Source organism: Copidosoma floridanum, unplaced genomic scaffold, assembly GCF_036245765.1.
Source record: "Copidosoma floridanum isolate Cflo_tuat_1 unplaced genomic scaffold, Cflo_Japanese_pri ptg000007l, whole genome shotgun sequence".
Taxonomy (NCBI): Eukaryota; Metazoa; Arthropoda; class Insecta; order Hymenoptera; family Encyrtidae; genus Copidosoma; species Copidosoma floridanum.
In genome coordinates, this window is record NW_028321884.1 from 10,271,697 (window position 1) to 10,297,881 (window position 26,185).

At 45.0% G+C, this 26,185-nt stretch overlaps 2 protein-coding genes across 2 annotated transcripts; one reads left to right on the top strand and one right to left on the bottom strand.

Annotated features, from left to right (window-relative positions):
* Window positions 1-2,686: 2,686 nt before the first annotated feature.
* Window positions 2,687-24,913, bottom strand: LOC106639018 (photoreceptor-specific nuclear receptor). The gene is made up of 9 exons (XM_014352447.3): window positions 24,891-24,913; window positions 24,315-24,447; window positions 19,416-19,920; window positions 14,030-14,133; window positions 8,810-8,924; window positions 4,451-4,566; window positions 3,998-4,260; window positions 3,119-3,407; window positions 2,687-2,947 (listed from the first exon to the last, which is right to left on the bottom strand). Exons 2-9 carry the CDS (start codon window positions 24,427-24,429, stop codon window positions 2,709-2,711), a joined length of 1,746 nt encoding a protein of 581 aa, XP_014207933.3. The 5' UTR covers window positions 24,430-24,447; window positions 24,891-24,913; the 3' UTR covers window positions 2,687-2,708.
* LOC106639019 (uncharacterized) lies at window positions 5,575-8,007 on the top strand. The gene is made up of 4 exons (XM_014352448.2): window positions 5,575-5,759; window positions 5,823-6,361; window positions 6,438-7,003; window positions 7,102-8,007. Exons 1-4 carry the CDS (start codon window positions 5,575-5,577, stop codon window positions 8,005-8,007), a joined length of 2,196 nt encoding a protein of 731 aa, XP_014207934.2.
* Window positions 24,914-26,185: the final 1,272 nt, after the last annotated feature.

Genomic DNA, 26,185 nt, shown 5'->3' on the forward strand with positions numbered 1-26,185 from the left:
AGTGCAGTTATACATTTTTTCATCGTATCTTGATCTCTCTTTTTGCATTGTCACTATAGCGTATCCTTTACTCAGCAAAATGGCACTGCCAAGGGTTGCATTTACATTTTTAAAACAATTATTATAAAACAAACACAAATGAAAAAAAAAAAGAAAAAAAAAAGAAACATTCTATGTAAAAAAGGCAAGAAAAGTGATTCATCATTCCCTCATCTTTTCGTACATTGTCAATCACCAGCAAAACCCACCACTCCATCTCCCCATCAAAACTCCCCTCTCTCTCTAAAAAAAAAAACACCCCCCTTTTCCCCCCCTTCCAAAAAAAGGAAATACCAAAAGCAATTCATAAAAGAGAGGGAAAAAACAACGAAGCACTTGCTCGCACCGAGGCAAATAAATCAAAAAGCATTTAATCGTCACTGGTGCGCTCAGTAAGCGACACGGCAAAGCTGCCGGTAAAATAGATTCCGATCGGTTCCTCTAATCCCGCGTGGCCCCCCCTATTATACGCACACCCATCCAAACACCTCTCCCGGGGGTGGCGCACAGGCGGTTTTCGCGAGCTCTCGCGCCCATCCCGGTGCTTTGACAACTTAAGCAGCCTCTCTCTTCCCCTCGCACGAGTACCGTATACGTATATGTATACACACGACTCGACGGCGGTGTAATTTATACACGGGATCCTTGGGCCATGTGGCGCTCTCCGCGGCGGGCAAAGTCATGGGATTAAGCGCGGGTGATAAATAAACGCGGGCCCGGGCGCAAGTGTGCCCCTACCCCCCGTCCTCGGTGCTGCAATGACTTTTTGTCCCTCTTGTATACGTACACATTTATATACAACTATACGAGAATCTATGCAGTATATAGGGATGGAATTATAACTTTGCGTTTGGAGATTTGTTCGGACATTTTTTTTTTCTTCTTTATTTGTATTGATATTTCGAGGATGGGATGTCGAGGGATGGTTTTTCAGGGGCCGAATGAAACAAGTTTTTGGTTTATCTTATGCTCGTGTACTTTTATTACAATGATTGTTACACACTACTGAGTTTTCCATCCAACACGACTGCGCGTTTGCTTGCAGCTTGTGGTTTTTTTTTTTTTTTTTTTTTTTTTTTTCATTTTTTTTGACAGTCATTTATCACAACAATATGGAATAATCGTACCTTATCTTTCCTCGCTTAATTTTTTACAACCCATCGAACGCGTGACGTCGATATTATTTATGTTTATACCAATACGTCACCTGTTTTCTCATTCAACAAGATGACTTTTGACAAATTTTTTTCATGCCATATTATGTAGTAGTTCGCAATAGTGAAATTTGTTTCATCATTAAAATTTATTGATAGTTGTTGAAGAAAAAAAGATTCGGTTTTTTTTCACTCGTTTAATGTTATGCGTATCGTCAAGTTTAGGCCCACCTATGTATTATTTTCGTTGCTACGGAGTTTCGGACCTCCTCATTTATTACACAATCCGTCTGCGCCACATATTCTACATTTAGATTTTTTTCTTATCTGCTGTTCGAAAATTACAGTTGAATTCTATTATTATTAATATTATTATTATTCTTTTTTTTTTTTCTGTGTAAACAACACGACGCTCTTACGAGATACTTTTTTATCGAAGTAAGTATGAGATATACATGTGTATATTTTCATTTATTCGCACTGTATTAAAGTTAGGCACGACCAATTATGATATTAAAAAAAAAAAAAAAAAAAAAAAAAAAAAATTAACAATCATTCACAGTTACTAGAGAGAGAAAAAAAATAAAGATAAATGAACCCATTGACTCGAACTACCCTTATTGTACGTTAGTTATGGAGGTGAACCCGCGTCGTAGGCTCTAGTTTTTAATTTTTTTTTTTTTTTTCATCACGTCAGGTGAAAAAGTTATGCCAAGAGTTACGTGGGTGCGAATTTAAAATAGTTTAGATGCGATTACGGGGAAAGCCTGACAGCCAACTATTGGTCCTGTCATTCGGATTCAGCACGGTCTTTTGTACATAAAATGGGTGGTTTCGGTTGATGGGTGATTGAAAAAAAAATTTTCTTTTTTCTTTTCTAAGCTATGAATCCTAAGCTATCGATTGAGCACATTTGGCTGACGTATAGATTAAAAACAAACGTTTGACTAGTCGATAAAAAGAAATTATCAATCAAGAATACTGTATAACGTCTATCACACATTTAGTCATTTGTATGCTGATTCGATGCGCCAGGAAGAAGACTTACCGAGTCATTAGTAAATAGAAAGTCACGGTTTGATTGTCGCGTTTTTCGATTCGTTCGATGCAACATCGCCGTGTCGAAATCATCCCGAAAAACCATGAATAAATGCGATCCAAGTAGTATCGACAATTAAATAATAGTTTCCTCGTCGGTGTACATTAGTTTGGTTTTCGTTACTCAGCAAGTCATAAATTATACCTTCTTCCGTGGCACCACAGCAGCATCGAACCACTCCTAATACGTACAAGTAGTATACCCTAACACGTTACACGACCTACCTACAATGTATACGTATAATTTATATCTATATACAAACAACTGCATACCTATTTCGTAATAATATATTACGTATACATGATATATCTATGTTTTGCATCCAAATTCGCGTGCACTGTGTGTATCATGATGTATATATATATATATATATATATATATATGTATGTATGTATATATGCGTGGGTACGAATCAATTAATTCTTGTACATGTCGCAGAGCACCTTTTCCATGGGCGTATTGCCGATCGTCCGGTGAAAATAAATCAACTCGACCCTCGAGGCCGGCACGTTCCTCAACAATGGCAGCAAAAGCAACAGCCGACCGAAGCGCGCCGGATTGCTGGGCTGCTGGCTACGCGTGTGCTGGCCCAGCATCACCTGCGCCTGGTCCTGCAGATTTTCGATTTGGCTCGAGTCTTTCAGGCCACGTGTTTCTGTCAACATTTTTTTTTTTTTTTTTTTTTTTTTTTTTGTCCTCGGAAATGAAATGGTTGGTCTGACCGTTGATACGATTATTGTTTAATGAAAAATGAATTTTGTCATTCAAGAAGAGGGTGACGCACCACGAAAACGAACAGATACTCATTTATCATTGAAAATGTTACCTGGGCGAAAGAGAATGATGGCCTTCATGCAGGCGAACTCGGCCGGATCGACCATGACGGCTTTGTAGCGGTTGAGCATGTCGTGGAGGTACCTGACGTCCGCGGCGACCTGATTCGACTTGGCCGAGGGCGTCAAGTGGAGGCCCGAGTGCGGATGGATCGAGTGCGGGGACAACGTGAGGGCCGATAGTTCGGCGGCGCTGAACAGCGGGGGAGACTCGAGGGGCAGGCACCATTGCACCGCGTTCAGGAGGAACAGCTCCGACCAGGCCTCTTCGAGCAGGATTACCTGGGATTCGGCAATGATTTTTTTTTTTTTGTTTGTTATACCTACCATTCGCGCGTAAAAGAAAATCAATTGGGTTTGGGGCTTTTTTTCTAATTCGTATACTCTTTTTTGGTACTAAAAAATGACCATTTCCACAAGGAATTTTCAAGCTTATTTAGATACTTGTTTACTCATGCATTTGTAAGGATTTTGATTTTCCATAGTATTTATTAATCGTTTGTTACAATTACTTTGTAGTCGGAGTTTATTGTATATATTCATCAGTTTTTTTATTTTTTATTTTTTTTTTTTTTTATTTATGCTTCACAAGTTGTGGCATCGTGCGTTTTAACCATTTGTTAAAAATCTTTATCTTTAAAAAAATTTATATCGCATCAATCCACGTTATCTTATTGAAGTTCCAAACGATAAAAAATGCCCAGGTACATTGAAAAATGTTAAATCACTGTCGCAAGAGCCCGTGGTAAAAATTAATATATTGATCAGTCTAGTCTATTTAAAGTAATCTCAGATCCGTGTATGGTTTAAAAAAAAAAAAAACAAAAAAACAAAAAAAAAAAAACAAAAAAAAAACAATTGATGGTAATCACCTGATCGCGAAAGGCCAGGCTAGCGAAAGAGGGAAGATTCTTGGCCCACTTGACAGCCATGAAGAGCAACCTCGCCGACGCTTCGTACACGGTCTCGACGGTAGCCGGTGGGTTGTATATGAGGGATGGAATGGGCAGCGGATGCGAGTTGCGCTGATGTTGGTGCTGTTGCTGCTGTTGCTGATGCTGCGGCTGCTGCGGTTGCGGCTGAGGTGTCAGGGGCTCCTCGTTCGTCACGTCTATGCTGTCCTCCGACGCATTGCCTACATCGGCATACACACAAGCGAAACGTACAAATTTCTTACAACTCGCTCATTCGTTTGAACAATGAACTTGAATTGGTTTCTCATTTTGTCCATGTTTGAGTGGAAAAAAGCATGCTTGGTGTCTTGGGACAATTGCCAGCGATATTTTTACCATCAACCGTAGAAAATAATTTTCAACGATATTTACCATCATCGTTGTCCTGTTTGGGCGTCAACGGTGCTGTGGTCGAGTTCGACGTTGGCGCGGTGGTGTGCAAGGGTAGCGGGGCAGCGTACCTCGCCATTGCAAAGGAAACCGGTGGCCTGCGAACAACAAACAAATTCGCACGGGTTACGCGAGTCTTTGTTCATTACATTATTTTTGCTGCACATCTGTAATCAGAGTGATTATCGTTATGCAAATGTGTTGTCATTATGAACGATAACTTGATTCACCCACTGGTGATGTAAATGGAGTTTGTACCATACATGCTTTGTGTTAAAACAAAGAAATAATCATCACACTGATGGTTGCCCTCGTAAAATTGGCCTCATATTTTTTCGTACTGTTGCGTTACAAGTATATTAACTAATATAGAGATAGTTTGAATCGATGATTCGACAGATTTGAATGTTAAAGCACACTGGTCGGCTATTGCTGATCGGGGGGACGTTTTCGAATGAAAAATATACAAGCACCCTCTCTGAATTTCCGCGCCCAACTTCAGACCTCACGCTCTTGCACCTCGCAATATTTATTTTCTTTTTGTTTGCCCGTAACACCATTTCAACTCTATAATTATTATATTTTTAAAAACCACAAAGTAACAACAGCGCGTGTGAAAACTCCATGTTTTCCTCTCATTCCTACGCCGTATTTTCGCTCGTCACAGATTTTGGGTGAGTTGGACGTGGGAAAAAACCTTCCCCCCCTATTATTCGTAATAATGACATGCCACCTGTCTTTCAGTCGCTATCGGTAAATTTCAACGCAGTCACGGGAATCGCGCCAATGACGGTAGGAAGGGTAGTCCGTTATTTCGGCCGAAAAGCTGATTGTTGTCGAAAATCAAGGATCGCGCCATTGTCTTGAAAAATTGTTCGACAGTGTATCGAGGTAAACGAGCCTTTTTTCGAGCACCACACCCGATTTTTCCGTTCATCTCCCTCGATCGTTATGAAGCCCACAAAACGTTCAGTTAAAGGTTAATTCGATCCATATTTTTGAGGTTAGTAACGATACATCACTACAAAAATATGGCAAAAATCATGCGTGAATCGATCGATGTTTTTTAATTAACCAACAAGGAAAACTAAAGCCCAGAGCCAAACATGGCGGTGCTGAGCGACCACAGCTTCGCCACAGTGTACATGGAGCTGTGCCGGCAACAGAGGCTCCGACCTTTGCCGACGATATGCGTGACTCTGCCCCACGCGCTCGACTTCACCGTCGATCGCATTAAACTGGACGACTGGGCGCCCATCCTAAATTCACTGTCACTCGACCGCACCCTGAGGTTCGAACCTTAACCATGTGCTCCTTCCCAACTCAGGCACTCGATATCTAATACGCCCCACAGAACGATAAGCGTGCGAGTCAAGAACCAGCACCGCAAGCACCTCGACCACGCGAACTCGGAGTCAAAGGCCCGAGCGGTGGGCAAGGCGCCGGTTGTCCTGTCGCGCTACATCCTCGAGTGCCTCTCCCACAGTCTGGCCCAATGCACGCGCAACTCGAGCTCTCTCACGAGTCTCGAGCTCGAGGGTATACCCTGGCCCCCGGACTGCCTGGCCGTTCTTTGCCACGGGCTCGCGGGCAACAAGTCTCTGCAGCACGTGTCGCTGCAACGATGCCACATAGGCGACACCGGCTGCGAGATAGTCTGCCGCGCGATAGCCGAGGTCCAGAGCATAAGGTCCCTTAATTTGGGCCACTGCGACCTGACCGGGGTCTCGGGTCCCGCCCTGGCCTCGGCCCTGTCGAGGCAGAAGCTGTCGTTGTACCACGACGCCTGGAAACAGTCATTGCGATACAGGGAACCCAAACTGGAGAACATGCCGGGTCTGAGGAGGCTGACGCTCAACGGGAACGTCAAGCTCGGCAACGAGGCTGTTATCGGTAGGGATCGTATGGCAAGACGAGAGGCTCTTCTGCAGCTTTATCGACCACTTTCACAGTTGCCATTCCCACCCAGGTATAATCGACGCGATAAGGGACAGTCTCTGGTTTAAAGCTCTGGATCTTCAGCAGTGCGGCCTGACCGATGACATAAGCCGCGAAATCATCCAACTCCTCGAGCAAAACCAGACCCTTGTGGTGGTCGATGTGCGTCTGAACAGCGACGTGCGCGCGGACAGCTTGGCCGACATAGCCCGGCGTCTGGAGCGCAACGAGCTGAGTTGCAAAAAGAGCGAGTACCGCTGGCTGAACCTGCCCCATCAGAAGGAGTCGACTTCGGGGTCGGTAAAGCAGCGCACTGTCTCCGCCGGTAACATACGCAAACAAAAATCGTCGGACGAAGTCGGTCCGGGTGCCAAGAGCGGACACCCGAGGCCGAGGAGCGCCATCATCAGACATGCCAAGAGGCCACCGGCACCCGTTGTCTACAGAAAGCCTCTGCTCATGCCACTGCCACAGGTGTTCAAGAGGATGAGAACGAAATCCACGCTACCCGTGATCCCCGTACTCGACAGCAAACGAATCAGTCGACAGCCCATGAAGCCACCTCCGCGTTCAATAGCCCCACTACTGCCACAACAGGTATGGACCCCGACCAACAAAAAGAACTTTTCACCCTAAGTACTTGTTTCTCGCTTCCACAGCTGCTGCAGCTATTACCCCCCGCGGTGACTCCCAAGACTCCCAAGATGTCCCTACACTTGGACCTGCAGTCCCAGCTGAACACTCTGGCTGACCCGACGCAAAACAACAACGTTAGCAGTAGCTTGCCGGCGATCGACGTCAGCGCCGCTCCCGACGACCGGGCGCAACACACGTCGACCGGCGACGAGCCCAGCGCCGAAACCCAGCGGCTCCAGCAGGTCGTACACGAGCTGCTGGAATGCCAAGAGGAGCGGGACAAGTTGCTCGAGGACAAGCGCAGACTCGAGCTCTCGCTGACCGAGGAGCGCGCCCGGCGGGAATTCGCCGAGTCGAAGCTACGCGCCGCTAGATCCAACCTATCGGAACTGGAGGAGGCGCAACGGCGCCGCGAGCGCGACTCACGGAGTTACCTGTCGATAAGCCAGAAATCCATGGAGGAACTCTGCTTGTCGTTCGGCCGGCTACTCGAGATGCTCGAGGAGTCCTCGCTGAGGCGCTCAACCGACAACAGCGTCGACTCCGAGGAGGAGAGCCAACTGCGCGAGGACATAAAGCGGCGCTTCGCTCTCATAATACGCAAGACCAAGTCGGAGAACCTCAAGAGGGGTAACTACTTTGTGGACGAGGACAGGCTCCTGCCGAGGCTGCAGCTGACCGCCAGGTACGGCAGGTCCGAGGGCAACATACGCACGACCGTGGAGCCGCTGGCCCAGCCCGTGAGGATGGAACGGCACATCGGGGACACCGCGGAGACGAGCAGCGCCCTGCCTCAGTTGGTAACCCCGAGCTACAGTACCGGCAGAGACGCGAGGCTACCGTCCTCGGCTGGACGTCGATTGTCCGCCGGTGACGAGCCATCGCCCAGCGACAGGGCGAGAGCTCTATTTGCCAGCATCGTCAGTGGCAATGCCCTGCTGGGCATAAACACGCGCTTGAGGTAGGGATTTTCGGTTTTTTTTTGCAAACCAAATACATGCGGAGAAATTGTCCTTCCGTCGTCCATCTCGTACAACGCTCTCTGTCGATTCTCTTCCGTTCGGACGCACAACAAAAATTGTCACGGGAAATCGAGACACTTTTGTATTATTATTACATGTTGGTACCTACGCTATTATATATATATATATATACATATATACATATACAAAGGGAATCCATTGCGCGAACGAACGTACGTGTGATTTTGCAGTAATAAACTTACTTGTTTCTACTCGATAAAAGCATTTTTCATTTACCATTGATACACGAACGATCGATGAATATTTTTTCAGACGACCGAGCTCGACAGTTCTTGCGTTTGCCTCTTATACGTATATTTGCTGCACATATCACGTTGCGTGATCTATATAAATTATGCACACACACACCCTGCACCTAGTGCCATATACAACTTTACCTCCTGACGCTTAGGTCGATGTATATGGATTTTCCATTACTTCCACCCGAAGGGATGGAAACGCGACTCCGAGCACACATATTATAAAATACATGCCCGGTCAAAGGTGCAATTTTTTATGATAGATCACGCTCAGCGTGGCGCGTCAACGAGACCCTCCCCCCCCCATCCGAGCTTCGGAAGGTGTCTTGACCGCGAGATCAAACGTGGCGTGCAAACTCGCTTTTCCACCCTCCATGAGGTCGGCTCGCTCTTCTTCGTTTGTATTCTCATGTGTCGGAGGGCCATTTTTACTCGAGGAGGTTGACAATTCATTCCAAAAATAATAACTGTAACTGTATACTCACCCGAAAACACCGACGGCCACCGCAGCCTCGCGCAGGGCTCGCTCCTGGTCCATTTCGACGAGCGCCTCGGGCCTTATGGTCGCCGTGTTGCGTGGCTGTCTCTCGTTTTGCACGGCTGGAAAACGAAATCATCGAGGCGTGATTCACGGTAAGATTCATGGCGAGGCAGAAGGAAAAATCAGTGAACGCGGGAGCGGGGATCATTAGGAGCGCGTCGTGCGCGTGTGCTAAAGAGTAAAAGAGAGAGAAGGGGGGGGGGAAGGGGCGAAAAGCCGATAATTAAAGTCAATCCAATTTCCGATGGGCGACGCGACGGAGTCTCTTTCCCGAGCGCGTATAGCCCACGGGCGTCTTTGCTTTCCATTACAGCTGTCTTGCGCAAAACGACGGGCGAGCCGTTACGTGCCGGGGGAAAGGGTCATGCTTTGAGCTTGTTGAATTGTATCTCGTTGCTGGATGTATCGGGGATGGTTTTTTTTTTTTCCCCATCTCCTTGTTGACGTTTTTCGGGAGGTGATGCTCGAGATCTACCGGTGCTCCGATGAATTTCGGTATAATAGAGACGGTTCTGAGGTTTTGTCGTTAATTAAACTGTATTATTTTGCATTATACATCTTTCAGTGAAAAATAGTAACATGCAGTGCATAAAAAACACCCCACGATTAAAAAAAAAAAAAAATTCTTTTTTACTCTAAAAAACTTAATTTTCGTCCATCAAGTATATTAAAAAAAAAACAGCAGCCAATATTTGCACTTGAATAACTCCCTTCCCCTTCCCGTCTCCCATTACGTAACATCACGGGGGCGTTTAGCAAATCGCAACAACAATAACTTGGTTCTTCTTCACATATATATATATGTTATTCTCGTTCACCCCTCCCGTCTTTCATGTCCATGATGTCTCGGTGACGGACCGAGTAAACTTGCTCGGATTTTCGTCAAGTTCGCGTAACGCCCGGTTACGACCACCCCTCTCTCTCTCTCTCTCTGAGGTAGGCAACCACGGGGAGTATGTACATATACGTATCCATCCGAAGACAGCGAGAGTATACGGTAAATACGGACCACTGCTGTTTCTGACAGTAGGGCGCAAAAGAGAGCCAGACAGAAATCAGATGCATTGTGTATGTAACGTGCAGTGTATTGTGCGACGGGGTGGATGTTTATATGTATAGGCAGGTACGGAGGGTCATTGCGCAACTCGCCGTTATGTATTAGGTGTACTAATATTATACTGTACTGGTGCTGCCAAGTCGCTGTACTAAAAACTGTGCGTCTCATCGTTGCGAGGAGATGAGCTAACAACGCGAGAGGAAAAACATTACGATGTCCATCGATCGCCTCCTTTTGCCATAGGTATATGTATATCTTAGACCCCCCCACACCCAAGAGTTTTGATATCGATGTTTTTTGCAATGATACTTTTACACAAAGAAGCGTCTACTCGCAGGTGTGCGGTAAGTTTTACGTAATCCAGAGGGAAAGTATCGACTCGTGCGACAATATTCTCGCGTTCGATGAAAACAACCCGGTTCAAGTGCTTGTTGCGTAAACCATTGTCATACGAGGCGCGCTATTTTAGTCTTTGTCCGCTGGACTTGGAATTCACAGGAAAACAAAAAACAAATCGAAAAATATACTCTGGCGTTTTTCCACAATGATAGTAACAAAACAACATTGTTTGCAAAATTCGTGACTTGATACTTCTTATCAATGTTTTAAATTATTGGAACAATAAATTGGAACTCGTACTTTCTAAAAAAAAAAAAAAAAATTGCTTGGCAGGAAGCATGGCAGTTAAGAGTTATAGAACGCGAGCAACTTGTTGAAAGATATTATTTCAATGGTTATGTACAATACGGGCAATCTCGTTTCAAAGTTTTCGATCACAGAGCATCAGCCAAATCGAACGAAGAGCTATCCTTGGACCGTATGAACTTTTCACTCGTGTTTTAAAAATAATTGCATCATATTAACAACAATAATGATGTATAGCAGGTGAAAAAGCACGTGCCCCAAGATGGGCTTATGAATTAAAAATTGGAAAAGCCACTCGGCAAAGGAAAAACCTCATTTTAACGTTTCAAAGCACAAAGCAGCCACGCGGGAGAAAAAAAACCTTATCCAGGCAAAAGTCCCCCTCCCTCGGCACAATGTGAATTCTTTGTTCTTCATAATTATGAAAAAGAAGAAAAAAAAGGAGAGAAGAAAACGTGAGCTCGCCTCCGCCCCCTCGACCGCTGCGGTCCGCCGAGCAACTAAACTTAATAAGCGCCGGGGCACGCACGCATCTCTCTTATCCCGCGGCTTTTCCCAGCCCTTTCTTCGTCTCCTTCGGCGTGTGCGAGCTTATTTTTTTGGTTCATCCTACGTGCGCACGCTAACCAACCCTTCTCTTGTTTTTTCTTTTTGTTTCGTTCCTCCTCGGCATTTCACGCGTAGATGCGGCTGTTATGCAGTCGGTGACAACGTCGGCGGTTGGTGGGCGTTGAGGTAAACGCTCGGTCTTTTGCTCCAATTTGCATGGAACGACGGGCGGTCCGTTTCTGCGCAACTAGTTAGAAAGAAAGACGCGGCGCGTGCGTGTGGGTCAAAGCAAGGGGTGCGGGGACCTTTTTTTTTTTTTTTTTTTTTTCAGAGAGGGTTTTTATGCTCGACAAATTATAATTTTAATAACGCGAGGAAACGCCGATTTGCCTCGTAAACACGCTCGGTTGTTAATTGGCATGTTAATCACAAGTTTGTGTAAATCTCATAGAAATCTGTACGAAGAAATCGATTGACACGATTCATGGAATTTCGTCCATCCCTTGGGATTAAAAAAAAAAAAAAGTGACATGAAGGTACAGACGTGCCGAAATCACGATCGAAGCGTCGTGCAGTGCGGCTTTGGCCATCCAGCCGCAGACACGCGCATCCCTCTTTCTTCTCTGCATACGTTTATTTCTTCCAATTAACCCTTGGAGTCTCGGTTCGGGGTTGTCATATGTATATATACACGTGCACGCGACCACTGTGGCACACACCAAAGTTACGCTAACGACCGCCAGCTTCGCGCGCGTGTGTTTACCGAGCGTGTGGTTGCACGCATATACGTATATACATAGGTATACACGTGTGTGCTGATACTATATACGTGTAATGAGCTTAATTGCGCTTTATGCCGGTGTCTGAGTTAACAGTGGACCGAATCACTTTTTGGACGATGATCGACCGCGGATACGCGGGGGGTGGTTGTGGGTTTGGGAGAGGTTTTTTTTTTTTCTGGAGGCATTGGTAGATCACTGATGTGATATTTTAAGGAACGAAGGAAAATTTATTTTTCATTGCGAGTCGCGTAAATTTTTCTGTCCAACAAAGTGCCGTTTTTTTAACCAATAATGAAAATTATGAAGGGTAGGGGATGTTTTTTTTGATCGTGCATAAATAACCGTAGTGACCGCAGTCTACTACAATATACTAATAACTTTATAAACAAAATTTAAAAGGAAAAAAAAATTATATGGAAAATGACATTATTACATTGCTTTATTTTGCACCCCACTAAATAAGATATCTCGTTTTTAATATACCTTTTTTTTTTTTCGTTGCAATTAGGTGTATACCCAAAACCACATTTCTTCAGGATATAGAACTCAATCCACAAGTGTAAACTATAGCCAGACGATCTTTTACGTCACAAAGCCACAAGCATTCACAATTGAAAACGTCACCAGTAAACCCCGGCTAACGTTGTTTAAAGCAGCCCCGATAGAAATAGGAAATAAAAAAACGGCAGAACCATCCCGGCATCGAGGCGACGGACGCCATTTCCGTGTCGACCTCAGCAGCAGCAATGCCATCAAAGCTTCGAGCTTGCAAGCTCCGTCTCTATCCCCCCGCCAAAAAAGCCCGATCTATCCACCGCCGAGGGATAAAAGAAGAGAAGCACAGGGGGCGTGGGGGATGGGACTCGGGATCCGATCCAATTCCTCTTTACGACATCAAGTTCGGCAATAAGAAAGTTACAGCGCCCAGGAGGGGCGAAAAAGGAAAAAGGTAAAAAAAAAAACGAGAGAGAAATAAGAAAGAGAGGGATAATGTAATGGCTGGGCGTACAGGGGTGGATGCCGGCTCTTTGGCAAAGTTGGGGCGAAAGCTCGGGCTGAGCTTTATTTCCTCTCGCCTCGGTTTCTCGACCCCATCGCGATTTTCTCCCCGGCGCTACCCCCCCACCCTTTTTCTTTCACTTTTATCGCACTTACGCGGAAACTGATTGATTTTTGCGATTGCCTCCAGAGGAAGAGCACTTCCGACGTGACGTCCCTAACTTTTACGATCTGGTATGTGTCTCTTAGTCTGGCTCTCGTATAGTATTTTATAGGAGTATTGGAGCGCTCAAATATCGATTGTGAATCCTTTTCGGCGTTTCAATGCGGATTGATAAACTAAAAATCTTTGCCAAATGTTTACTAGCTTTGGTCGGAATTAGTAAAGGTATCGTTGAAAGTGTCTTTGAATCCGTAAGTTATCATTCGGTAATGCGTACGGGAATCGTTGAAATAAATATTTCGTATTTTAATATGTGTAAAAAAGGTCAAATTTTTCGCTCCAAAAAAGATGTCATTGTATATTTTTCGAAAATATGTCATATTTTTTAAAATTTCATTATTTGGTCCGAGGGACCATTTTGCGGCAGTTTTCGTAGTTGGACTAAGATAACCTTCATATACATTTAAAGTTTGAGGAATCGAAAGTACCAATTTTATGCTCTGATCGTCTATTCTTTTACTTTTACTGATATTTTTTCTTCTTCTAAAATATCCGTTTGGCTTCGGATTTTTCAAAAACGTTTCTCACTACAACTATTCATCATCCGAATGTTAGTCCCACGATTCTATACCAATAATAGAGCGCCCCACGCAAGTCCGAAAAAAAAGAAAAAAAAAAATTATACACACATCACGCGCGCGTTTCCCTCTTTCTCTCTGCGGATAATCCTCTCCTCCTCCGGACTACAATCAAACGTAACCTCATTGTCGAGCCTTTCAAAGGAATTACGTATGTAAATTAAAATGACAGAACGGAGGAGCTGGTAACTGGTGTAGGGGGAAACGGACTACCATATAATATATATATATGTACCTACTAGTATAGACAGACGCGTTTGATACCGAGCGCCCGCTCAGTCTTTTATTTCTATTTTGCCAACAATATATATACGCTCGCAAAAGTACTCACCGTCCTTGTTCATTCCCATTTGCATGCACTTTTTCAGCCTGCACGCCTGGCACTGATTGCGATGTGCCTTGTCCACTATGCATCGACCCGTTCCGGCTTGACATCTGCAACAAGGAAACAAAACAAAGTGTTTGAACACGCGTTGAAGTTTTTTTTTTTTCCAGCGTTATTTAAAGTTATATTATATTGGATCAAAGATTTTTTTTCATCAATTGCCATCGTTTTTTAGTTACGGGAGATCAATAGGTATTCTCAAAAGTGTAATTGTATCGCATGGATATTCAACAAGTAATTTTTACAACTAAGATAAAACACACAAATCAAAAGGTTTAGGGTTGCAAAATGGACTTATTCTAATTTAGGTGGAAGACGCAATTGTGATTCGGATTTAGGTATCATTTCTTTTGTAATTCGTTGGTATAAACCAAGTGAGAGCTTTGAAAAAACTAAAACTTCATTTGCATTGACCAACATGTTATAAAGGCACAAAACGGAACTTGGAAGAACGAAGACACTGCGGGTATTGAGAGTCAAAAAAAGTCCTTTTCCGTCACTAATACAGAGACCGGGGCCGATAAGAAGTGGGTATACGTGACCATCAACCCCGACGAGTTTCCGCTACAACTCCAAGGGTCGTCCTCCGAACAAATCGACAATCGAGATGTCCACGTACACGCGCACTGATGGAGTTAGTGCCGCAACAACGAGAATATATATAATTAAATTCGGCCGATGCCTCGTCGCATCTCTACTCTCGATTCGGCAAGTGCCCCCAGAATCGACAACCATCCCCCAATGTATGTATATACATACGTGTACGGACAGAGGCTGTCCGTGTCGATTGATTCGGATGAAATTCGTCTCGCTTGATATCAACTACTTTTTGGACTTACCCGTCAAATTAGGATGCTGATGAAGGATGATGGTTCGGAGGACATTGGAAAAAACTAGAGCTCAAAACAAAGCGATGTGCTCATGTACTTTTATTGCACCAAGCAATTATTTGGGTTGTTTTGTACTCCAAATCAATTAATAGATGCCCGAGACAACAAGTTCTGCCACTATAACAACAAAAAAAAAAAAAAAAAAAGAGAAGAAGAAGAAAAGAAAAAAAAGTGTCGATAAGAGACGTGTGCCGTCGCCAAAGGGCCGTCACGCCTCCGCTGCTGCAGAGAGCAGCCACGAGAAATGTTCTTCCACGTCATTACGGCATTGTTCACGGGCGCATGTACCTATACACGGGGGGGTCGTGCCTCTCACGAGCGTGTCACGTGTATGTAAACGACACAGAAAAGTGACGTACACTCGTGCGAGAGGAAAAAGACCCAGCTGGGGGTACGTATGCATATACGTATACCAGTAGTGCCTCCGGCGTGTACGAGTTTTCTGCATTACGTATATGCGTGGATCTTCTCGTAGCAAAGAGAGAGAGAGTGGTAAGGTTTATCCTATTGTTTGTTTGATTCCTTTTTTTTTTTTTTTTTTTTTTTTTCACGCTGCTTCGAGTCAAAATGTTTTGAACCCCCTGGACGCATTGTACGATCGCGGGGTTTCCAAGTCATGTAGGAAATCCAAACTTGTGGACGTGTTCTAGTGACCCTGGGTATATGTATACCACAAATAATCATGTGACTATTGAAATGTTCGAAACAAATTATCCAATGATTGCGTAATGTTACAATCAATTACCGAACTCTATACACCGTAGCGACGTCTCGTCAAATCGCCCCGTCAACGTCCCAAAGGCAAACCCATCCATCCGAGTTCATATATATACGTGCACGCATCATACGTGCAGTACAATGTAACCACAAGCTTCCGCCAACTTGAGCATCATCTCCTTCAAATCAGCCGCAGATATACACACATCATCGAAACGAAGGGAGGGGGTGGGGGGTAGCCTCGGACATCCAGCCCGGTTATTAAAACGCATTGTGTGTGTACTTTCCATCCTCATAACTCGCTCTCTCTCTCTCTCTCTTTTGCCCTGGACAACGTATAAAAGGGAGAGATCCGTCACAGGAGGGGTCGCGCTCCAACCCCACGAGTCGGTGTGCACTCTCTCAACCCCCCCTTGTGCAAATTGATTTGCGTTCACGCCCCGACTGAGCCCTCGGGCCTCCGACGACCCTTTCTACATTTACACTCCCAGCTCTTCTTCTTCTTCTACTCTGACTCTTTTTTTTCGTATTCCCTTTTTGTTTCGGTGTCTGTATACCTGCGGCCCACCCACCCCTCGTGCACGTATACATATATACGTGTATACCCGTTGGGCTTGTGGTTAACGTTATCGAGTTACGGCCCGGCGGCGTATGATCCGCTCGCGCTGTTTCGATATGATATACATATTTGCCGCGTTAACGCGCTACTGCGGTCTCTTCATTCGGTTATTCATACATATACATTATGCACACGTGTGTGTATAATGGCCTCGGTCAAATGGTGCGGCAAGGGTGGAACGGTGGAATGTATGTTTCGCGAGTGGTGCACGTCTCGAGATCTTTTTTTTTTTTTTTCTCAAATGGTTGGAATATTTGGCTTTTATGGGCTGAAACGTGGAGGTTTTTCGAGCATCCAATTAGTCGCAGGTTAAACTGTTTAAGAGGGTTATTGGCTCACACTTGGGTGCTATAGTACCTACAAAGGATTTTTAAAAATGATGATACTCAAAAACATCAATGAAAATTGTGATGTAGAGCGAGTAAATTATAGATGATGTCACTGGAGTGCATCGAACTGTGGAATTTTAATAGTCACGAGAAAGCGTCGTTATGGAAGTTGAAGCTTGTTTGGGGATACTTTGATTGTAATTTTGCAAGCGTGAAAATGGCACAAACTGCGCGCTTTGTTGCGATACTTTTGATTTTATTTAATTCAAAGGAATTTTATTTTGTAGAGGATGGTTTTTTGACCACATCTCGGTCGTCAATGTAATAAAAAGGAAATTTACCTCGAACAAAAGAGTATTGAGTAAACGTCACTCCAACAGGCATTGTTTGCACGAAAAATGTTGGCCAAGACGATCCCCTCGCCCATAATATTCACGCCCACTGTCAAAGCCCATCGGAAATCATTGCATAAACAAACAATATCAACGCAGGACCTCTGTTCGCTAATCCAAGGTGATTTCGAGTATAGCTTTGTCGCATCTGTCGCATCGTCGAAGCAGCCGAGTCGAGAGTTACCCGTACATGGACGAGATACATCGGAAGGGGGGGGGGTACGTATACGTGGATCCCTCGGATAATTGGTTATCTGTGCGAAGCTTCTGAAGAGGCCCTCAGCCCGTAAGCGGCCATCTGACTGTTTGGGCTGCTGGAGGATTTGACAGAATATACATACATACATACTTTTCGAGCGAGCGAGGATGTGGCGTTTTCGCGTCATAAAATTGTTTTGATTTCATTTTTGTTCGATACGTACGCACAGAATTGGTTATTTTATAGCGAAAACAATCATTCGTACCGTGAATGCAAATGCAACCTCGAGAGTACTTTTACTTCTACCAATCTAAAATTGAGCAATGAATCATTGGGGCCTCGTAGGCCTTTTTATAAAGTGTGTTCCAACCCCTTAACTCGAATAATCCACGATTTTACGTGCTAAAATTCTCGTTACAACGCAAAATGTTTAAGCTTAATTTACCCTAAATGTCGCTCCCTATAATGCAGCAGTACAAGTTTTATTACCCTCGCGATTTTTATAGGGTCCTATCCACACACCTTTCGTAACGCCAAGGATTTAGAACTTGCATTTTCAAGCATGCTATGGGGTCCAAGAGGTTACATTTAGAGAATAAAAGCTAAGTGGAAAATGAAAAGAATTTGAATCCTAAAGATACCTTGTAATGAAATGGATGCCCATTGTGAGACGCTTCTCAAATAGTCCCGTAACGATCTTCATTCGAGACAAATTACGAACAAAACCACCGCTTGTCTACCGATTCGCCGATTGCATCAAAAAAGTAGAGCTCATCTCACGCTTCTTGTGCATTCAAGGACTCCCTCGGGCAAAAAACGAACCACGTTTATACCCAGACATTGTGTGATTCCTGAGTGTACAACAACACGTCCATCTGCGCATCTTTCGCGTGTATAATATGTGGATCTCTGGGCCATCGGTATATACAGCTTTAGAATATACATGCGTGCGGTCGGATGATGCGGCTGGCGATGAGAGGCTAACAGGTGTCGCTTTGAATTCTGATGACGATGGAGATTCAAATTAATCGAGAGCTGCGCTTCTGTGCTACTGCGTGTGTGTATAATCGGATTGGGACTTATCGGCACGCGGCGATGTGGATGATCGGTTTTGCTCCGGTTTTTTTTTTCTTCTTCTTCTTTCTTTTCTTCGGAACTATTACAACGTGGACGGGGACTTTGATGAAAAATCGGTTTATCCTGCACTTTTGTGGGAATTAACAATTTATTTCATCCCGATGAGGCCTCGTCGGAGAAATAAAAAAAATCGAATCGATTGCCGGGACCTATTTGTATTTACGTGGAAGTTAATTGTTTCCAGATCGACAAGTGGTCCTCGGAGTACTGTATACCCCCCGTCCGCAGGGATTCAAGCGTGACTTGCGTATTCAAACATTTTAAACATCCCATCCTTGCGACGTTACGTCTCGGGAACACATCAAATACGCCATTTATCGTAGAATCAATGAAAAAAGAAAACTAAAAAAATTGTATTCACGTAGGGACGTGTGACGATTAAATACAAATAACAACAACATACACCAGCAACGAGGAAGAAAGAAAAAAAAAACCCAGGAAAAAAGACAGTGATTTCAGTTAAGAGGGATCCAATGGAGATGGATGGATGGATGTGGATGGTCCGTTCCCCCGAGGGAAGGCTAAATAGTTCGAACCCCGTGGGGGCCCGGCACGCAAAAATCCTCGCCTCGCCGTGTGTACATGGCCATAATATAACGCGTGCCCACCTCGCGTGGGGATCAATTTCAGAAGAGATCGCTATCCAGCTACGGGTTAAGCCCACTTGAACGGTGCCACATGGCGCATATACATCCCCGTGTACATGCACAACTTTCGGCCCAAGTGGAGTCTCTCCCTCTCTTTACTTTGTGTGTATGTGTTCACAGTTTCTCTGGGTGTGCGCGGTGGTTCGCGATGCTCGCGTGCAGCGTGGCGTTTTATTGTCCGAGAAGGGGCACCCAGATGGGCCATCACCCACCGTTTAACCTCTCGCGAGAAGGATTAGACAGAACCGGTGGACGACTTTGTCTCCCGTACGAAACGTGTAATATACGTATGGATGTTAATAAATGGTCAAAGCAAAAGAACGAGTGTAATCATCTTTGACTGTCAATTTGGTGCTTCAAAGACCCAACCCTGTACGATTGATAACAAAAAAAAACACCCACCTGTATATGAGTTTCCTCCTGACGCTCCTCTTGAAGAAGCCACTGCAGCCGTTGCACGCCAGTATCCCGTAGTGCTTGCCGGAGCTCGTGTCCCCGCAGACGACGCAAATCAGTCCCAAGCTCCTGGGTTGTTTGCCGGTCTGATGCCCGTGGCTTTGTTGGTTCTGTTGTTGCTGTTGTTCCCGGGTTTGGTGGCTGGACTGTTGGTGGACAATGGGATGATGAACGGGTGACGGATGCTGGGGGTGGTGGTGGGCCACCTGGGTGGCCAGCATGTGCGGGTGGCCGTTCTCCAGGGCCGTGAGGTAGGGCGAGCGGGCGAGTGGAAAGGCCTCGGGACCCAGGCCTCGGCAGAGCGGTATCGGGCACTCCTGGACCGAGCGAGACCCGTAGGGGTCATGGTGTTGGTGGCCGCCGCTGGCACTGGGGCCGGTCGTTGGTGATGTCAGGGATGGGCTGTAGCGTTCTGGCAGGCCGGGCGAGATCACGCTACTCTCTGCCGAATCTGTCGACAAGTTGTACAGTGCCTTTTTAAGGATGGGTTGCGACATTACGGTGGAATCTCATTAAACCCTGTTCCAGACCAAAGGTTATTGGATAAATAACTGATTGGAGGATTCTAACGGTTGTTAAGTTAAGTCAAAAAATGTGGAATGTTCCACCAAGTAAGCTGAGCTCGGTGTCTTAACTTGCGTTTGTTAATAAATTTTAATATCAGTGACACGAATAATGCAACAAGGGGTTTTACTTGCACATAGTCTTAGTCAAACGTGATGTTCTAAGCGTATTGGGTAAGCACTAATCTTTGTATGTAAATATTTACTTTGATTGGGTATCTTCGAATGTATCACACCTGATTAATGTTTTTTTTTTATCACCTGTCCCAATTACATGCGGCTAATTTTTTCTCTTCAAGTGTTGTAAAACGGAACATCATCTTTTTTGCAATCCACCACGGTAACCGTCTACCCAATATTCCATCCACTGTTACATCCTCGTTCTTATTTACGATTCACTCAGTCCGCTCTGCCACCTTCCCTATGTACACTTTACTCTCATGTACACAGTTGCAAAGAACCCAGCGGGTTCTCTTTTGTGTATATACGACACGGAGCAGCGCAATCCACGAGAGGCGCAAGGACGACAATAAATATAATTCCATCAAATCACGCCCTAATGAAAAGCGTGACTAATAAAATAAGTGGCGGCTGTGCTCCCAGAGAGAGTATATGGTGCCTCGGCCCGTCAACCCCCATCCCCTCCACCTTATACCACCATAGTCTCCCTCGAAATCGCATTTCGCTCTCTATATATATACCCTCCACGACGACTCGCAGATGTTTGCTGGGCTCTTTTGGCTTCCCCGTGCACAACTACCTCTTCCATCTGATCCCTTTCGCTGCTGGGTCTGTGTATGTACATTTGTAAGAACGTCGTCGTTGTACATATAGGTACGGAGCTCTAATTTCTTCCAGCTCGATTCGCCTCTCTTCGCTTTTTGCCCTCTGCACTCGAAGACTTCCCGGTGAATTGGAATACACATGTATTATTTATGAATCGGTGTGTGGCGCGATGGGGGTGGACACGTTGTAGAACGCGCGTTCGACCAAGTCGATAAGCGATGGGTTTTTGACTCGATGGATGAATTTGTTGAAACTTTTCTTTTTTTTCTACTTTCGGAATGATTTTGGCAATGAAAAAAAAAAAAAAAAAAAAAAACAACAACAACAACACGTACAAAGGAGCAAGCACGTGTTTGGTACATTTGTTAACGAAACTACGATTGTGGTGTTTGGGGGATGAGACCAGTCGAAAAAAAAAATGCGGGGAATCGAAAAGGGTCCGCGTGTAACTTATTCTTGAGCTTATTTTTCTCTCCAACTTATTTTCTCATGTAAATGCCGTTTGTCAAACAACGCGACAGCCCAAATCCCACCTCGAGACGTGAGGGGAGGGGGACCCGGTATACGTGCAACAATTGCGACGGGAGATCCATCTTTTGCGAGAGAAAGAAGCCACGGTAGATCTCCTTGTTTGTTTTCGCTCGGGGCTGATACTCGTGCGTCTTCGTATCTTTTTTCTTCTTCTTCTTCTTTCTTGTGCGGATTGTTTTTGTCACGCCCACACTTTTGCGTTTGGTGTTCCCTTGGATAATTTTTCATCAATCGGTACAGGCACAATAAAAAAAAATTGATGTTTGGTCCAAAGGACCGAATGTTTGGAAAAAATGTTTCCATCAAAGAGATAAATGTCGAGAAAAACCTCGCATCTTACGAGTACTGGAAAAAAAAAAAAAAGAAAAGCAAGAGAGGATGTCAGCCGCAATGAAGTACGCGTAAGCCCATATATAGCCACTACTTAAGTCGGCGATCAAACATTGCAAACAGACGCAGCATCGACAGCAAAGAGAAGAAAGTGTAGCTTCAACAGAGGTACAAAGTCTCCTTGTGCCATCATTCCTCGTGGCAATTTATTTCGCGTACATACATATATATATATATACCATTGCTGCCCCCAATGATCCTGTAATAGGATGAGTCGGTGGCGCGGAGGCAAATAGGTATATATACAAAGAGCAAAAGGAGGGGGTGGGTACGGAAAAAGAGAGCGGTGACGCAGGTGCGGCGGAAAGCTCCGAGAGAGAGAGAGCACCAGCATTGATATGCTAATGAAATTTGACGCCCTTGCTTTCCACAGCCGGGTACCTATATATATATACGCTGCCTGCAATCTCTCACTTTGCCTCCGTACACCCATCGGGCTTTTTCGCTCTTGCGACTCAGGACTCTCCCCCACCCCCCCCGCTCTCTCTTTGAACGGAAGCTTTTTTTTATACTGTACATACATTTTGCCCGTGTTTCGGTATGTTGTATTTGCGTGGGCTTTTATCGTACCTCCGAGAGAGTGCGCGGGGAAAATATATATATTATGGCCCTTTCTTTCCTATTTTTTATACGGGCTCCGGGCGGCCCAGTGGTGGTTATTATGAGCTCTGGGTGTTCATTCGTTCAAGTGGTTTTAAACATTCTTGGGGTTATTATTTTTTTTACTTTGCAGATGAGAAAAAAAAAACGAAAATCAGTTTGAACCCCCCCCCCCCCGAAATGCCGTAAAAATCGGAAAACAGATTAATGATGTGTACCAACTGTAGGTAGACACGAGTGTGTCGTTTTTATTTGCTTGAGTTATGGTCCCTCTTTCCATCACGCAACCCCTTGAGCCGACTGTATCGTTTTCGCCACTGTGTGTGATCACCCCCACGTCCTGTTTACTCTAGCCAACCCCCTCGGGGTCGACATTCCTATGCGCACGTGTGTGTGTGTGTATAAAAGGACCGAGAGATGGATAGAGATTTCATTTGTCTAATGGACCAGAACCATTTGTCGTGCGTGTGTATATAATATGGCTCGCATAGCGCCGCGCTCTTACGTATACATAGTGTATATTGTCGTGCAGTGTACCCCCTGCGTATAAGTGATTTGTAATTGAGTGGGGCTATGAATATATAAACGTATATGGTTTTAGATGCGAGTTCTCGGGGAAAGGCATTTTTACGTTTTGTGAATACGAAGATGATCAGGGTTTGATTATATACGTAATCCATTAGGTATGTCGCATGACGACTAAGTTTTATTGTGGGGAGCTGAGGGTTATTTTCGCGTGAAATCAGAATCTGAAGTTAAAAGTGACTCATAGCGTTAAAGTTTCGAGATATTTTGGGTTACGAGAGTGTAATTGATTTTATCAAGTCGATGAAAGAGAATATGAATCCGTTGTACATCAAACGCCGGTCCTGTGTTTTTCTCTAATAGCCATCTAATATTCCACCTTGGCAAAGTCATGTACATTTCAATATTACATCATAACATCTAATTGTCGGGTTGTAACAGCCCAAGGCCTAGATGTTTATCATTTTTCCTGTGAAAGGAGACACAACTTCCGGAGAAAAATCTCCCGATTGACACGTGATACCTTATATGTATGTAACTTGAAAAGTAGCCCGAAAAGACGTTTTTTTTTTTTTCTAGTATATAACGTCAAATATCTTAAATATTTGGTGTAACGTATATTGACTTTGGATGTAGATGCGACGAAAACGTAACTTCGGAAATGACCGTCAACCACCTGGCAACAATTATGATTTCACATTTTTAGTCCAGTATGATAAATAAACTTCTATTTTTGGTTTCTTGCAAAATGTTGAATTAAAAAAGCTCCACCAAGCACTGGCAAAAAAACGAACATACACAAAGATGCACAAGACCTTAAGAAAAAAAAAAAAAAAAGTATCCTTATGAAAGTACGACGTACAGTCGTTCCGCATTTCCCTCTTCTCAGCGTAAAGTTGATTATACGCGAACGAACGGGGCGGCGGCTCTACGCGAGTGGGAGTTATTTTATATACACGCGGGCACGTGCCAGATACTGCGACGGCCTAAAGGCGCCACTTGGCATTTCGATCACGTAATTTGATTCTCCGAACTTTATAGGCACGCCCGCGAGAGGTAATTTTCAAATTGACCGGCCGACGTGGGGTGTGCTTCCGGGGCGTTGACGACTTTGTATTATGTACTTGCGCGACGCTGGTACACTTATACTCGTTGCAGACACGTTTTTCGGATTTACTTATCGGGTGGGCCATTGATTTTACATCGCGAGAGTGTGCGTTTATGGGGACTTTGTTCGCAGAGATAAGCACGGGTTTTGATGGATATCTGATTGTAAATACGTGATTGAGATGCATTTTTTGCTCGGTACCTCTCATCTGATATAAAATAAAGGAAACAATCTAAACTAAGGGTTAAACAATTGGTTAAAACACGAGTTGGATTTTACCATAGTCCGGATTAACATTGAAATTCGAAGAGAAAAAAGAAAAAAAGAACAACTTGTATTTACCGTGACGAATACTCAATGGACTCGAAGGACTTCTTGGGTGCTCGGAGCTGGTATCGTTTTGCTGGTGATGAATGTGGTGCTCTTCCGACGATCCCATCGTGGCGATATCATTCATGTTCGTACCAGCAGTACACTGCAAAAATTACAGCATTTCAAACATTTTGCGGATGACAGTGCGAAGTATAATAACAACGTTGCCTGCGAAACCGGTATCAATTTTCATTATTGAACGTGTTGTATTTTAGACGTAACCGACATCTTATCCGAACACGTATTTATTGAACCCATGGGTTCGTTACGAGGTTTTTCACATTACTTTTTTTTCAAGATTCAACAGAAACTCGAATGTACCACACGATCATTCCAGATGACACTTGAGCAACGAAAGAGCAACTCATCGACGTCAAGGGCCAATGTAAATGGCCCGAGTTGACATGAACTAAAATCCCCACGATTCCCATTGGAATAGAATGACGCGACAACAAATGAAAAAAAAAAAAAAAAAAAAAAAACAGACCCAACAACCTACCCGACGCGAGTGCCGATCCTGTATTCAGTGGAACACAATACTCGTACCCCAATCAGTTTTTTCAACAGCATCGGTCGAGCGCGCGACGCCGTCCTTCTTCGTCGAACCACGCGAGACAGCACAAAAATATACGCACAATCCGACGGCGCTGCCTCACCACCGAGCGGAAAACAACAACAACACTGTCCTCGGCAACGAGGATCGACCACCGGTGCACCTCGTCATCCTCGACTCTATCGGGGTAGGGGGATCAAAAACCACGCGCAATGGGGGGAAAAAACAACAACAACAACAACAACAACCCCCGGCGCGCAACCACAGGGCGCAATAAGGAGCAACGCGTGTGTATACACTCCGGTATCGGCCGAGTCAAAGAACACGCTTAGCTCGGCCTCGCGAGTCATCACCAGAGCGTCCGCGGCGATTTTCGGGGTAGACCCGGTGGCTCGAGGGCGGCGTCGCCGCCACCCATTGGTCCGCGACCCCCGGGCTCTCGCGAAGGCGGGATCAGGAGGCACGCTCGCTCTTTCGTGCACGCGTACAACACAGAGACAAGTGATATGGAGGGGGGGGGTGCAGAGAGAGAGAAAGAGAGAGAGGGCGAAAAGGGAAAAGTACATCGAAGCGCGGCCAAGAGGGAGAGAGGGCTGTAGGATTTAACCTATAGCCGCGGCGGCACGTTTGACGTGCCGCGTCGCCCCCCCCCCTTTCTTCTTCCTCCTTCCTGTTGCCCTTTCCTCGGCCAAACGTGACTCGTCTTTCGCGAGGGGGTTGGCGCATGCGCCCTCCGCTCGTACGTACGGGGGATGGAAAACACGCACACGGCTGATACGGGGGTGGTGGTGGTGTGTGAGCTTGCGCGCGTTGCTCGGGACGCCGGGGATCGAGTGCTGTATCACCGTCGGGGTTGTTGCTGTCACTGCTGCGAGTGGGGGGCTGGGCAGGGGGGTGGTGGAGGTGAAAAATAAGGAAGTATTAATTTAGCTCGGCGGAGAGATGATGCTTGCTCACTTTTGCGCGGTAGGTGAGGTTCATTATTGGAGAGTGAAAGATTGAGAGGATTTCGGGGAGGGACGTCCCAGTTGGGATGGGAGTTGTTGCAATATCGTGCAACGAAAATTATGATTTTTCAATGTGGAATAAATGTAAATTAATGCACTGTATTTTGGCCCATTTAAAACGAGGCAACGCACTCTCTTCCGACCATCACAAAGTCTGATTCCAATATTTATACTTTTTAACATGCGTGTAATATGTTTAACGAATTCTCGTTGTTACTTTTCACACGTTTCAACAACTCGCAGCGTCATTTCTGAAAAACATGATTTTATATATTTCAAAT

What these genes read in the sequence shown, in the direction of transcription:
- LOC106639019 (XM_014352448.2), top strand. Translation starts at nt 5,575, where the DNA reads ATGGCGGTGCTGAGCGACCACAGCTTCGCCACAGTGTACATGGAGCTG. An exon ending in TCACTCGACCGCACCCTGAG is followed by an intron (nt 5,760 to 5,822) that starts GTTCGAACCTTA and finishes TACGCCCCACAG; the next exon opens with AACGATAAGCGTGCGAGTCA. An exon ending in CGGCAACGAGGCTGTTATCG is followed by an intron (nt 6,362 to 6,437) that starts GTAGGGATCGTA and finishes ATTCCCACCCAG; the next exon opens with GTATAATCGACGCGATAAGG.
- LOC106639018 (XM_014352447.3), bottom strand. Translation starts at nt 24,429, where the DNA reads ATGAATGATATCGCCACGATGGGATCGTCGGAAGAGCACCACATTCAT. An exon ending in AGGAGGAAACTCATATACAG is followed by an intron (nt 14,134 to 19,415) that starts GTGGGTGTTTTT and finishes TCCTTGTTGCAG; the next exon opens with ATGTCAAGCCGGAACGGGTC. An exon ending in CAAACAGGACAACGATGATG is followed by an intron (nt 4,261 to 4,450) that starts GTAAATATCGTT and finishes ATGCCGATGTAG; the next exon opens with GCAATGCGTCGGAGGACAGC.